General features: G+C 37.8%; 1 protein-coding gene across 3 annotated transcripts in view; it reads left to right on the top strand.

The window, feature by feature from the left end:
• The window catches only part of LOC122817286 (voltage-dependent T-type calcium channel subunit alpha-1G-like), a 1,023,270-nt gene that overhangs the window by 535,261 nt on the left and 474,356 nt on the right, over positions 1-13,653 (top strand). For all 3 annotated transcript variants that reach the window (XM_044090511.1, XM_044090510.1, XM_044090512.1), the window contains exon 13: positions 4,479-4,602. In XM_044090511.1, coding sequence (XP_043946446.1) covers positions 4,479-4,602 — 124 coding nt within the window. The remainder of the gene's footprint in view (positions 1-4,478; positions 4,603-13,653) is intronic.

Genomic DNA, 13,653 nt, shown 5'->3' with positions numbered 1-13,653 from the left:
GACGCACTGATACAGTAAATGTAGCTGAATAAAATACATTTTTTAAGTAAGTGGTAAAGGAAGAAACAGATGATAATTCAAGTTTAAGAGACTAAGAGGGGGTGGGCCTTCCCAAATGATCTCTATGTACTCAGTAGAATGATCTGATGAGCTGGAACTGGGAGGAGTCCAAAATCAGATTTATAGTAGGGGTGGGCAACTCAAAAGCAGTTTGGCAAGTGGGTGAAAAAATCAAATGCAGACAGAGAACAGCAATAACAAGCACTCCAGCAAAATAAAAGATGCCATTAAATATTTGTAGTTAAATGAGGAATGCTATTTCTCAGCTCCTCTCACTAATTAGCTGGATGTTATTCACTGTCTGCATAGGAATTTTCTCCTAACTTTTCTAACTGACTTAGCAAAGACCTCTTAAAACTTCAAAAGAACAAATAATTTAAAACAAAACAAATGCAATATAAGAAAAAAGTTAAAAAATAGAAGTAACCAAACCTTAAATGAAAAACTTAAATCTAAATCAAATGCAGGAAGAGATCAGCAATAGTCAGGCAGAGAATAGCAAGCAAGTCAAACAAGCACTCCAGCTTAAAAAAAAAAAAAATAGAAAGTGGATCTCATGAGTGCCTCAATGCGATTGGTCAAACTCCAGAAACATCAAGCCAATATTTCTGCATAAAGTCTGGCAATAAAGAAGAACAGACAGAAGAAATCTTTACAGTGTCAGACTACACCCCTCTGAATCAATTTACAAATATACATATTGAACAGTCTAAGTTCAGTCAAATTATTTGTGAGATGTCTTAAACTCCAGTCTGATGACCATAAACATTAAAGTGCCTGCAAAATAGCTATGTAGCTGAAATAATGGTGTGTCCATCGGGGTCATTTGCATATATCCCATGGGCTTTCACTGCATGAGCTGTAAGGTATTACACAGTGAAATCTCTTTCTTACAGTTTTTTGTTTAGAATGTATGTATGTGTGTGTGTGTGTGTGTGTGTGTGTGTGTGTGTGTATGTATATATATATATATATATATATATATATATATATATGTATATATATATATATATATATATATATATATATATATATATATATGTGGGTTCCTATCAGATCGCCGAAAGCTCATTTCACCGAAACCAAATCGCTGAAAACCCATTTTGCCGAAAACTCATTTCACCGAAAATAGTACAGGCAATGTATATGCCCTTTTCCCCACTGTAGTGTGACCATGGAGTTAGAATATAGAAGTAGGGAGGGTGTGGGGGGCACAGCTTAGTTTTATACTGTCCAGTTCCTATTAACTAGGTAAGTTTGTAGTTTATAACACCCCCCCATACTTATATATACTAACTCCGGGGTTGCACTACAGTGGGGAAAAGGGCATATACACTGCCTGTACTATTGTCGGTGAAATTAGTTTTTGGCTAAATGAGTTTTTGGCGAAATGAGTTTTCAGCGATTTGGTCTTGGTGAAATGAGTTTTGGTGAAATGGGCTTTCGGTGATCTGATAGGAACCCATATATATATATATATATATATATATATATATATATATTTAGAGAGAGAGAGACAGTTTTTTTACATTTGTTAAGCCAACAGTCACTTATCATGGTGACCTCAGATCAAAAAAATGTAATGGATATATTCAGAATATCAAAGTTTTCATATGAAGTCACATAACTGACCACTCGGTTCTCCAGCTTTACAGACTACCTTTAATTCAAACTATGTATAGGATATTCATAAAACTATAATTTTTAAGTGTGTAACATTTAAATGTCTGAAGACTTCTAGTTTTAAAAGCTACAACATATTACAGAAGTGGCCGTGGAATTTGTTTATATAACTTATGGTGTTTAGCAGAATCAACAAAATGGTGTCTTCATTTTTGCCATGTTTCTATCATAGAAGATTCTGGGGCATTGCTCCAGGCACCAGACAGCATAACCCCATCAGCTCCTTTAGTACTACCACCTCCTCCACAGACCTACTCTGGCCTACAAATATACCATACCAACTTGCAAAGTATTCATAACAAAATCCCTAAACTGCATGCATTGATAGCACTTCACAGCCCAGACATCTTAGTTGTCACAAAAACATGCCTCCATGCAGGAAACACAAAATAGAGAAACTGACCCACCAAGCTATAACATTATCACATTAGACAACAAAAAGCTAGTAGCATCACTATTTTCTACAAAAACAGATTAGATAGCTTCCTTTTTCCCTACAACCTGCCAACTTTCTCTAACTCAGAAATGCTACAAATCATGCTAAAACTAAACACACACAAGCATAGTCATGGGTATATACATACCCCCAGGTAAAGCATTGGAAGATATTCTCTGTTGGTCGTCTTCAAAAATCTCCCATGAAACCATAATATTAGGTGATGTTAATATAGAATGGCAAGCCATGCAATCTGAAAATCCATCCAGTAATATACATCTCTACAAATTCACCCAACTTATACCTATACCAGCTAGACATAACAAAACCACAGCCAGGCAATCAATCCTCAGTCAGACCCTAACGTCCTCTCCAAATAAAATATCATCCCAAGAAACCCTGTCAGAAAGCCTAAATGATCACTTACCGATCTATAGTTTAAGGTACCAGAGCAACAGCCCCAAAACATAACATTACAGTTTGGGAGGAAAACTTACCACTATTCGTGAAGACACTTTTATTAATACATAACATCTCTTTAATTTGGAGTCGCTAAAGACTCTCACCATAGATGATGTTGCCTTGGAGTTCAACAAAGTCTTTCTAGTTATTCTAAATGCAACAGCCCCCTCAGAATAAAGAGAGTCAAAGCCAACCCTGTCCCATGGCTATCCTTAGCAAATAAACAGTTCCTGAAACAAACAGGGAAAGAAGGGAAGGTCTGGACAAAAAATAAATAAATAAACTAGTTCCAGCTTTACTAACATATATATATATATATATATATATATATATATATATATATATATATATATATCTAAGAAATATCACCAAAGGTAAAAAAAAAAAAAAAATACTACTCATCCAATCAAAACGTACACACTAGTGATCCAAAATTGTTCTGAGCTCTGTCAATAAACTGTTAAATCCAGGACAAGCTACACAGCCAACAACGAATGCATATAAATAAATTGATGTAACCAGGTTGGGAGGGTGGCCTAATGGTTAAGGTGTTTGCCTTACAACCACAAGGTGCAGGGTTTGAGTCTCACAAGGGATAATTGGCTAAGCTTAAATGGCTCACAAGAGCAGTTAGCTTAGTATTAATCTATGAACCTATGAACCAGATAATTAATTACCCACTTCATACAGGCAGTACAGTCATTAACCAACCAGGTGGCTGGTCAAGCTCTTGAGGCCTCTATTCAATGAAATATCATTTCTCCTTCTAACCAGTTCCCACTGATAACATCAAAAAATACTTCAAAAATTGGAACCTACTACAACAGCCTCTAACAATCTCCATGGTGAAAGTCTTAAAATAGCAGCTGATTCTATTGCATGTCATGTTTCAGTTCTGATAAATCAATCCATACCTGAAAATAGAGTTTCCTTTCTAAGGAAAAAAATCATTCATTATTCAAGTGCACAAGGGTGGAATCAATACAGATCTTTCAAACAATACCCCAATTGCCATTTTATCTCCCATAATAAAAATATTCGAATAATGTATTCATATGCAACTTCTCAATGATCTAATAAATTACTAGCTTTTGTCTTCAACTCTACATGTCTTTCAATACAGAGGTCAATTTAATCTCAAATCGACCGATGACAGGAAGCCCATATATTTACAGAGGCAATGCTTTTGGTCTAAACAATGTCTGTTTGATAATTATTTAGTCAACCACATTTGGTGGACTAAATAGATGGTTGACAAGTGTCTGGGATCATAGAATTATTGTGGATGGGGAAAATGCCCTTTCCCTGATATTGTGCAATCTCAGAGTTAGAATATATAATTAACAGGTAGTGTGGGATGGGCACAACCCCCACATAGGTGTGCAGGGGGGATTGCCCACTGCAAAAAGAAGATTTTTTTTGTAGATTGTTCTATTTTAAATTTTAAATTTACTAAGGCTGTTTTTCAGCACGTGCATAATAGCATGTCAACATTTTGCAGTCGACATTTATAAGGTTGACATATGGGTGTGTCTATGATATATATATATATATATATATATATATATATATATATATATATACATACGCGCGCACACACACACACACACACACACACACACACACACACACACACACACACACACACACACACAGGAGTTTAACAGTTAGGACCATGTACTCTATACCACTTTACTACACAGTACATTACTACAAAAACCTAAAAGCGTGGAACTGGAAACTTGATATGATAGCACAGATGTGGAAAGAGCATTTGGCTCAGTGTCTTGTAGCATTTGGGTTAGTACAATATTTATTATCTTTCTCTTGGTTGTAGGTTTCGTGTGAAATGCTGCAAAATCATCGGCCACAAAATGTTTGACCATATTGTTCTGGTGATTATCTTCCTGAGTTGCATAACCATCGCAATGGAACGACCCAAGATTGACCCCCAAAGTGCAGTGAGTATGCCTGTCTTTCCATTTAATGGCATTTCATTCAGCCAGACTAATGACTGGATGATACTGAATCATGTGGTATAACATTGTACATCATTAAACCAGGTCTGGAGATGTTCCAGTGTATTTTCTTAGCTCAATAGACAGAGAACAATATTTACAGTCCAAATATAAGGGTGATAGAATTTTCTGGATAAACAACAGGTTTTATTTATGCTTGTTTAGCACCTTGTTTGCATGCATCAGTGTGTATGTTTGTGTGTGTGTGTGTGTGTGTGCGTGTGTGCGTGTGTGCGTGTGTGTGTGTGTGTGTGTGTGTGTGTGTGTGTGTGTGTGTGTGTGTGTGTGTGTGTGAGTGTGTGTGACTGTGCCCTGTCTTGTTAACAAAGGTCCCTGTGTGTGTGTGTGTGTGTGTGTGTGTGTGTGTGTGTGTGTGTGTGTGTGTGTGTGTGTGTGCGCGTGTGTGTGTGTGAGTGTGTGTGACTGTGCCCTGTCTTGTTAACAAAGGTCCCATCCAACCATAATATTAGCATGAAACAACTGAGTGTCAGGATATGATTTGGAAAATCCTCCCAAAACTTAAACTAAGCATGATCCAAAAAGGAGCAAAAATACAATAAATTGATGGTGTTGTGATAGGTATGTCAATTGTAGCCATCACTGGTGGGAAAATTGTACCTTGTCTCATGTTTTAATACTGCCATTTCACAATCACATCACTATAACCGTTGGGGTAAAAGGGAGGCTCAGAGGAAGTATGGGCTTGCAGATAATATGACAGAAGGTCTGGGAAGACAGCATATTCACATTTTCTATTGTTTTTCAAATCCTCTCTCATCTTTCAAATAAAATAAAAGATAATAATTAAGAATAATTTATATAAAATTAGATTTTGATGTGTGAAACTTTGAGACTGGAAGTTTTATCACTACTGCATGAGATGAACTAATTTGTACAGTATATGCTACAATTAAAGCTCCAGCAGTAAAACCTCAACACATAACTCTTGAATGTGACTTTTCGTAAATGTGTTCTTGAAGGGAAGAAGCCACAGTACCCCCCCCCCCCATCATCTTCTCCTACCTATGATGGATTTCACCATTTACACTGTGATTACATTATCTGGATGTGAAAGGGGAATTCAAAAGCACTTGCACTCGGGCTTCTCATTGTGATGTTACAGTGTTCAAGCTGTACTCCAGTAAGCATACACAGTGTAAATGGTGAAATCCACCACTGCGTACACAGTGTAAATGACAGTGTAAATGGTGAAATTCATCTGTGCATACACAGCGGTTGTCAGCCTGATATACCTACCTTATCATTTCTTTTTTAAGTTCTGATAGTTCCATAACATTTTACTGTGCTCTTTGGTGCTGTTGAGTAAGGGTATAAGTTGTGGGATGTGATAAGAGTGGGGTGACATTCATAAATGGGAAAAATCTGGGCAGACCTGAAGGAGAACATGTTATTGCGATGGGAGTTACCTGAATGCACAGAGACACAAAACAATCTACATGATACTTTGATTTTTATCGAGTTCTAAAAGACACGTCAAAATTAAAGTGGGATGACAAACAGCAAAATATGTGGTCCAGCACCTCTTGTTTAACTTGCTACCACTGCAGAGCTTCAGGAGCTATGTATGTTAGGCATAAGGGACTGGGGATGTAACTTCCTACCACTGTAAAGGTTCAGAAGCCAGATATGTTAGGCATAAGGGACTGGGGATGTAACATGCTACCACTGTAAAGGTTCAGAAGCCATGTATGTTAGACATAAGGGACTGGGGATGTAACATGCTACCACTGTAAAGGTTCAGAAGCCACATATATTAGACATAAGGGACTGGGGATGTAACATGCTACCACTGTAAAGGTTCAGAAGCCATGTATGTTAGACATAAGGGACTGGGGATGTAACATGCTACCACTGTAAAGGTTCAGGAGCCACGTATATTAAACATAAGGGACTGGGGATGTAACTTCCTACCACTGTAAAGGTTCAGAAGCCAGATATGTTAGACATAAGGGACTGGGGATGTAACATGCTACCACTGTAAAGGTTCAGAAGCCATGTATGTTAGACATAAGGGACTGGGGATGTAACATGCTACCACTGTAAAGGTTCAGGAGCCACATATATTAGACATAAGGGACTGGGGATGTAACATGCTACCACTGTAAAGGTTCAGGAGCCACGTATGTTAGACATAAGGGACTGGGGATGTGTTGTCAGTATTATACTTGATGAGCTAATTGCATACTTGTTATTTGTTTTCATGGGAGCAGTACTGACAAGTTAAATCTGTTGCGCTCTTACAGGTTTTTTTTAAATAAAACACATGGTAAAACAACAAGACATTTTATTTATTTATTTAATATTTGTTTACTGGGAAGTCCGACTTGGAACAAGTCACTTTTCAGTGGATGCTATATCTTTAACCACAAGACCAAACTCCCACAAAATCAACATCCAGGCAAATCTTTGCCCCTGCTATTGCATGATCTTCAACCTAAAAATGCCTGCATTTTGTTCTGTCAGCATTAATGGGATATTGTGTGTATTTGCTCTTTTTTTCTCAATGTTTTTTTTTTGTTTGACTGTCTGATCGTTTTTGCAGACTGTTCACATATTTGCCTTACATTTTTGTCATTTTTTTTCTTTTCCTCATAAAATTAAATGATTAAACAGAAAGAAGAAATGCCACCACTGCTAATAACATACACTTTAATGAAGTAAAAAGGCATAAAAAACAAATCAGCACTTTCACGCTGTGTGCTTCTTCATATCTAACAGACAGGAAGTAACAGAGGATATTTAAACATATAACAGCCAATCACAAAGGAATTAGCATAAAACCATCAGTGATGAAATGGCCTTGTTATCAAAGCAGGTTTTAAGGGAATATTCCCATTTAAACCTATTATCCTCTTAAATTAAAAGTAACAGTTTCCATCACCATAAAAGTAAAAGAATGAATTATGTTGTCTCGAATATGTTTATACAAAGCATTTCAAATATTCTTATGTTTAATATCACTAAGGTGCTGCAGTACACGATCTTTTAAAAGCCTGTTGGTGTTACCAATACAGAATGCATCACACAATCTGCTGTCTGCTAGATAAACTAGATTACCAGTCTTACAGTCTGCATGAAAATTAACAGTAAAACGTCTCTGTGTAATAGGATGTATAAGAGCATTGGTGCATGATATCAAGCTTCAAGCTTTACAAGCTCTACAAGCAAATGCATCTTTACTATTTGACTTACAACTAAACTTCTTCCAAGGTCCATAACATAATTGTCTCTTTTGATAACAAGGCCATTTCATCACTGATGGTTTTATGCTAATTCCTTTGTGATTGCCTGTTATATGTTTAAATATCCTCTTTTACTTCCTGTCTGTTAGATCTGAAGAAGCACACAAGTATGAAAGTGCTTATCTGTTTTTTATGCATTTTTATTTCATTAAATTGTATGTTATTAGCTGTGGTGGTTGGACTGCTTTTCTTTATCTGGACAAAATCAAAATATTGGAAAATTATTGAGGACTGAAGTCAGAAAATGCTTTTGTGAGATCACGGTACAGTGAAGATCAAAAAATTTGCCCTTTCCTCACTGTAGTATGATCTGAGTCGGTATACATATTTAGTGGAGGGAGTGGGGGGCACAGCCCCCCACAACAGCAATTTCTATTAATGGCATTTTCAGTTGAAAAGCCATTTGAAGAAATGACTTTTCGGTGTGGTGATATAGACCCTGTTTTACTTAGCATTCCAATGGAAACCAAGGGGAGTATTTTGATCAATGGCATCATTGCTTTACTTTATAAAACTACTGTAGCAAACTTTGTTTCAAACTTATGTATCGATTACAAATAAGGGCAATGACAGTTAGTTATATTCCTACTTTCTTCCTGCTATAGTACTTTGTCATTTGTCTGACTGGGACTTGAACATTTTGTAAGATTAGAAGTATTTTTTACCACTTAAAAAGTGTTATCAGGCCTTGTCTTATACTATAAATTCTTTGAGTATCTTCAATGCATTGGGTGATATTCACCAAATGCATTTTTCCCAGCTGAAGTCATACTTTATGACTCAGTTGACCCTTTATGGACTAGGGATACTAGTTTTAAAATAATTCATTTTGAAATTAGGAGTTTGATAAGAAATGTTACCTATTGTACACCTGTATGCCACTTGTGTGCTGCATGAGTTAAGCATGGCTGAAAGTCACCCAAGAAGGATATCAAATTTGGTACTGGTTTATACCCATGCATGTAGCAAACTCTAGTATAGTATGAAAGTGCAATTTAGAGCAAATTCTGACACAAGAGACTTTCTAGGTTTTGAAAAAAAATATCCCTTTATGATGTAAAGCAGTAGTTAATTTTCAGTATATATTTCGGGACAATGGAGATCTTCAAATTGTTACTGTCTGTATTCCTCATGATGATTGAATATATCTTGCAATCACTTACCTTCAGCTATAGGGCAAAAGTAACCATTGTTTTTGCCATTAGTTTGTACCAGGGCAGCTAATACAGGTATATGTATGCATGGTACAATCTGCCTTCATGGTCTGGTCCATGATATAATACACAAACAGAGCATTTATGGATGTCGTCTCTCAGAAAAGGATATCGTAGATTAAGCAATCTGCTCTTATATCCAGACTGATGTCAATGCTGGGGTACTTGCTAGATTTCATAATGATTATTTGTATATTTACCTGGTGTGGGAGATTTCAAAGGTGTTTTGTACTCATAAATATATCACAGGTAATGAAAATATCTGAGCTAGACATGTGTGATGACTTTTCCCAGTGACCTGGGAATGTATTATCCAACCCTTATCACTGACATTGCTGTGGACCACTTAAATAACCCATTTACCTTTCTCATATCTTGCTGAGTCTCCAGTTGCCAAAAGCCTGTAGGATCAATGCAGCTAGATGGATCCTATCAGTACACCAAGACTTTGTACAGAGCCAATGAGTGCAAATACTGAAAATACAGAGAGGGGGTATATTTAAATGATCCTTACAAACTTACATCTTAATAGGCTTAATCCCACACCCATAAAGGATGCAGAATGGGAAATGAAGAGCCTTCATGTTACAATCCCTACTAAAAGTGGTAGCTTACATGCAAGTGGACTTTAGAAGGGCAATGTCACGTGCTGATAAACTTTAGATGACTTAAGTTTTCACGGTGCACAAATAAATCCCCTATTTTCTCTACTTTTGCTGCTATATATGGCTTTTCCTTGTTCGATGCTCATTCCTTTCATACAGACACCCCCACCTGTACTGTATGCATGTGCCAAATTTGTCATATTTATCCAGATCCTCTTGAAAAACAGTTGCTTTCCCAAGATAAATCATAGGATCATAGAAGTTACTAGGCTATTGGCCATGAGGCCCTTATAAGCCTAGCCAAGAGTTTAGGAGATGCATAGACAAATCAACACCTAATGCCCCTGTCCAGGAGGGACAAAGGTGGAATCCCAAGGATGATTTTCTATTTCCCATCCAGTTATTAAGATTGTGCTTAAAAAGGGTTAAAGAGGTACTCTGCTTGATGTGGAGAAGGAGTCTATTCCATAAATGGGAGAGTCTCTGGGACACAAATCTGTCCCGACAGCAAGTTCTGTTGATGTCACAGACCAGGTTGAGGCCGCTTGTGTGGGTTACTCAAGTGGAGCTTGACTTGTGGATATGCAGCAGTCCCATCAAGGCAGGGTCCGTGATTGCCTTGTATGCCAGACAGAGGTCACCTCTAGGGACTCTGTGTGAAGCAGAGTAGAGGGATAGGGCTTTTAGCCTGTCTGTGTATGGTAGATTTTTGAGGCCCTGGCTTCTCCTGGTGAAGAAACTCTGTGGTCTCTCCAGCTGCTGCATGTGCTTTGTGAGGTACATGCTGAATGGGGCATTCTACTCAATAATGGGCCTTATAAGGGAAGAATACAGGGATGTTATGACTTCCTTGTCCCTGGATGAGATACCCTTATTATGAGGTGGGCCATGTAGAAAACTTTCCGTACAATGGAAGCAATATGGTAGCCAAAAGTCAGGCTGCTATCAATATGGGTGCCTAAATCTCTCACAACTGACGATATGCTTAGAACATTGTTATTAATGTGATAATTTGTGGGGACATCTCTCTCCCCAAAGGGGATGATGATACATTTTTTTGTATTCAGCTTGAGGCTATCTTTCTGGCACCAGTCATTTGTTTGCGTGAGGCCCTCTTGGAGGATGTCTACGTCTTGAGGTGGCTTCCCCTATTTTGACTAGGTGGGTTCTATCAGTGAGCCAGTTGGCTACCCATCTGGTAACATACAGATTGATGCCTAGTTGAGAGAGTTTATCTATTATGCTCGAGTAGGGAATAGCGTCAAAGGCTTTGGCCAGGTCAAGGTAGGCAGTGTGCACTGTCTTCCCCTCATCCATTGCTTTGGTAACTGTCCCAAAAAAGTCAACCAAATTTAACAGATATGACTTCCCTTTGATGAAGCCAAACTGTGTGGGATCAAGTGTTTGGAGGTTGCCAATGTCCTTGTTAATGAGGTCCATGATAATCCATTCCATGGCCTTCCAGACTAGGCTAGTTAGGCTGATGAGTCTCTAATTTTCCAGATCAGTAGATGCTCCACCTTTGTGTAAAGGGATGGCAGTGGCTGTTCTCCACTCAGATGTAACAAAACCGGTACTCAGGCTTTGGTTGAATAGGGTACCTAAAGTTCCTGCCTGAGTTCATGTAGGATGCAGCCTAGGATGTTATCAGGTCCCATGGAGGCTGTATCTTTTGCCTTTGTGAGAGCAGTAATGACCTGTTCCCTAGATATAAGAGGTATAATGGGATGGGGCAGGTACTGGGAATATCCTGATTTACTGATGGGGGGACAGAGGGGGGAAATTTTCACTGAATCTGTCAGCTAGCAAGTTTGTTATATCTGCACCATTTGTAAATGTGGTGTCCTTGACCACCAGTTCTGAACAGATCTGGGTGTTACCTTTGAGATTATGGACATATGTGAAGAAGGCCTTATGATTGTCTCTAGCAGATGTGGCCAATTTGGACTCGAAGTTTGCTTTGGAGGATTTCACTAGTGCTCTTATTTGCTTGTTAAGGCTAAGGAGAGATTGCTTCCAATTGGGCACCTGCTCCTTCTTGGTCCTGAACAGCAATTTTTTTTCATTTGTTATAGAGTTTGTTTATTGCAGATGTCCACCAGACCAGTTTACTCTTCCTTGAGGAGGAGGATTTAGTCCTGTCAGGTATTTCTGATTCTATGCATCTATATAAATGTTTGTTCAGTAATTTGGTATAGTTTTGGATACTGGTGCCAGTTCTTAGAGAGGGGGGAGGGGCTGTGAAGCTGTTTATACCATCCCTCAGGAGGCTGTAATCAGCTTTGGAGACTTTTTTTGATTGACCCTAGCTAGAGGGGGGTCGGGGAGATGGTGACTTTGAACGTGACCGCTTTATGGTCGGATCTTACAAGGGAGGATGATACTGCAAGGATGCTGCAGTGGTTACTCATGTTGGTTAATACCAAGTCCAAGATATTATCGCCACTCATGGGGGTATCAGCTAGCTGCCCCAAAGCGTTTGCATTGACAAAATCAAGGAATCTCTGGGCATTTGTGTTCTGGCAAGAATAGTTCTTCTAGTCTATTTTTGGATAGTTAAAGTCAGGGTGAAGGGTTGAATCTTGATAGAGTCAAAGAGGCAGTTTGGACATCTTGGGTCAGATCTGGGGGCTGGTAGCTAGCTATGATGTGCATAGGGGTCTTTTCAATGGTTAACTGCACCTGGAGTGTCTCCTGTGCATGATACTGTTTGGCCAGCCTGGAGTTGTGTATGTCTTTAATGTATATTGAAACTCCACTTCCTTTGGCTTTACTACCCACTTTACAATCCATCAACAGCTGCCTCTAAATCTGATGTAGTCTGTGGAGGCTGCTGTTCCATCTTTTTGTGATTTCATTGTGATAGAATAGAGAATATGTTTATTTATTTTTTAGCTGTAAGCAGAATGTTTCTCTCTTCTGATATACTGTAACATTGAATGTCTTTAGCACATCTATCCCCTCTGGTATGTAGTTTGTTTATCCAGAATACAGTTTTACTGTTAGAATGTGTAAAACATTTCAAGTGTTTTACTGCAAGGACTGCATGCTGACAATTACACTGATGGTCTTTTTATGGCATGGTCATGTTTCATCAGTTTATAATTTAGAGTTTAATTAAATATAAAATGGAATATATATTTTGAAAACACTGTATAGATTGTTTTTTTTCAGTAACTATTTTTGAAAAGATAAAATAAAAATGGTTTTCTAGTTCTATTTGCTGTATAGAATAATAACATCTCTTTCCAGATTGTGGTCTGACATGATATATAATGTAGAATGAATAGTGTTCTGTTTAGTAATTGCTTTTAAAATTGTATAAAATGTTGAGCAATGACATTTTATTACTGCTTCATTATGTAGGAAATGTTAACTGTTTTGATTCACTAACCTCAATACATCATCATCAGACTTTGAACCCTTTTGACAACTTAACAGTGTGCTCTTAAAAAATAATCTTGAAGTGCGACCAGTAAGTACTGTCAGCTGAAGCATCTCAATCAATCTGTCCTTTACACATAATGCTACCACTTTTTTAAGTATAATTAACCAGTTGACTTCTAACAAATCCCCAAGGATTTGGAGTAAAGTATAAACCTTGCTACCAAAATCAGGAAAATAATACACCAAAGAAATAGCTTCTGAAGATGTACTACATGATGGTCTTGTGTGATCACATCTAATGTACAAGTTGAAAGGCAACACTAAACCTGTAATCAAAGCATCAGAAACGCACTACTTAGAGTGTTAAAAAGATTCTACTCTTCAAAACATGCAGAAGGGAACAAAACAATAAGGCCAACTGGAAAGGGACTGGCAAATCTTCTTCAGCTTGTTAAGAAAAACATTCCTTCTCCTGTAACTGCTGGCCATTTCTACAATTATCAAGTTGTTCAGGACACATTTAAC

This window comes from Protopterus annectens, chromosome 12.part0, assembly GCF_019279795.1.
Source record: "Protopterus annectens isolate FY-2018-M chromosome 12.part0, PAN1.0, whole genome shotgun sequence".
Taxonomy (NCBI): domain Eukaryota; kingdom Metazoa; phylum Chordata; order Ceratodontiformes; family Protopteridae; genus Protopterus; species Protopterus annectens.
This window is presented reverse-complemented; position numbering and strand designations above follow the sequence as displayed.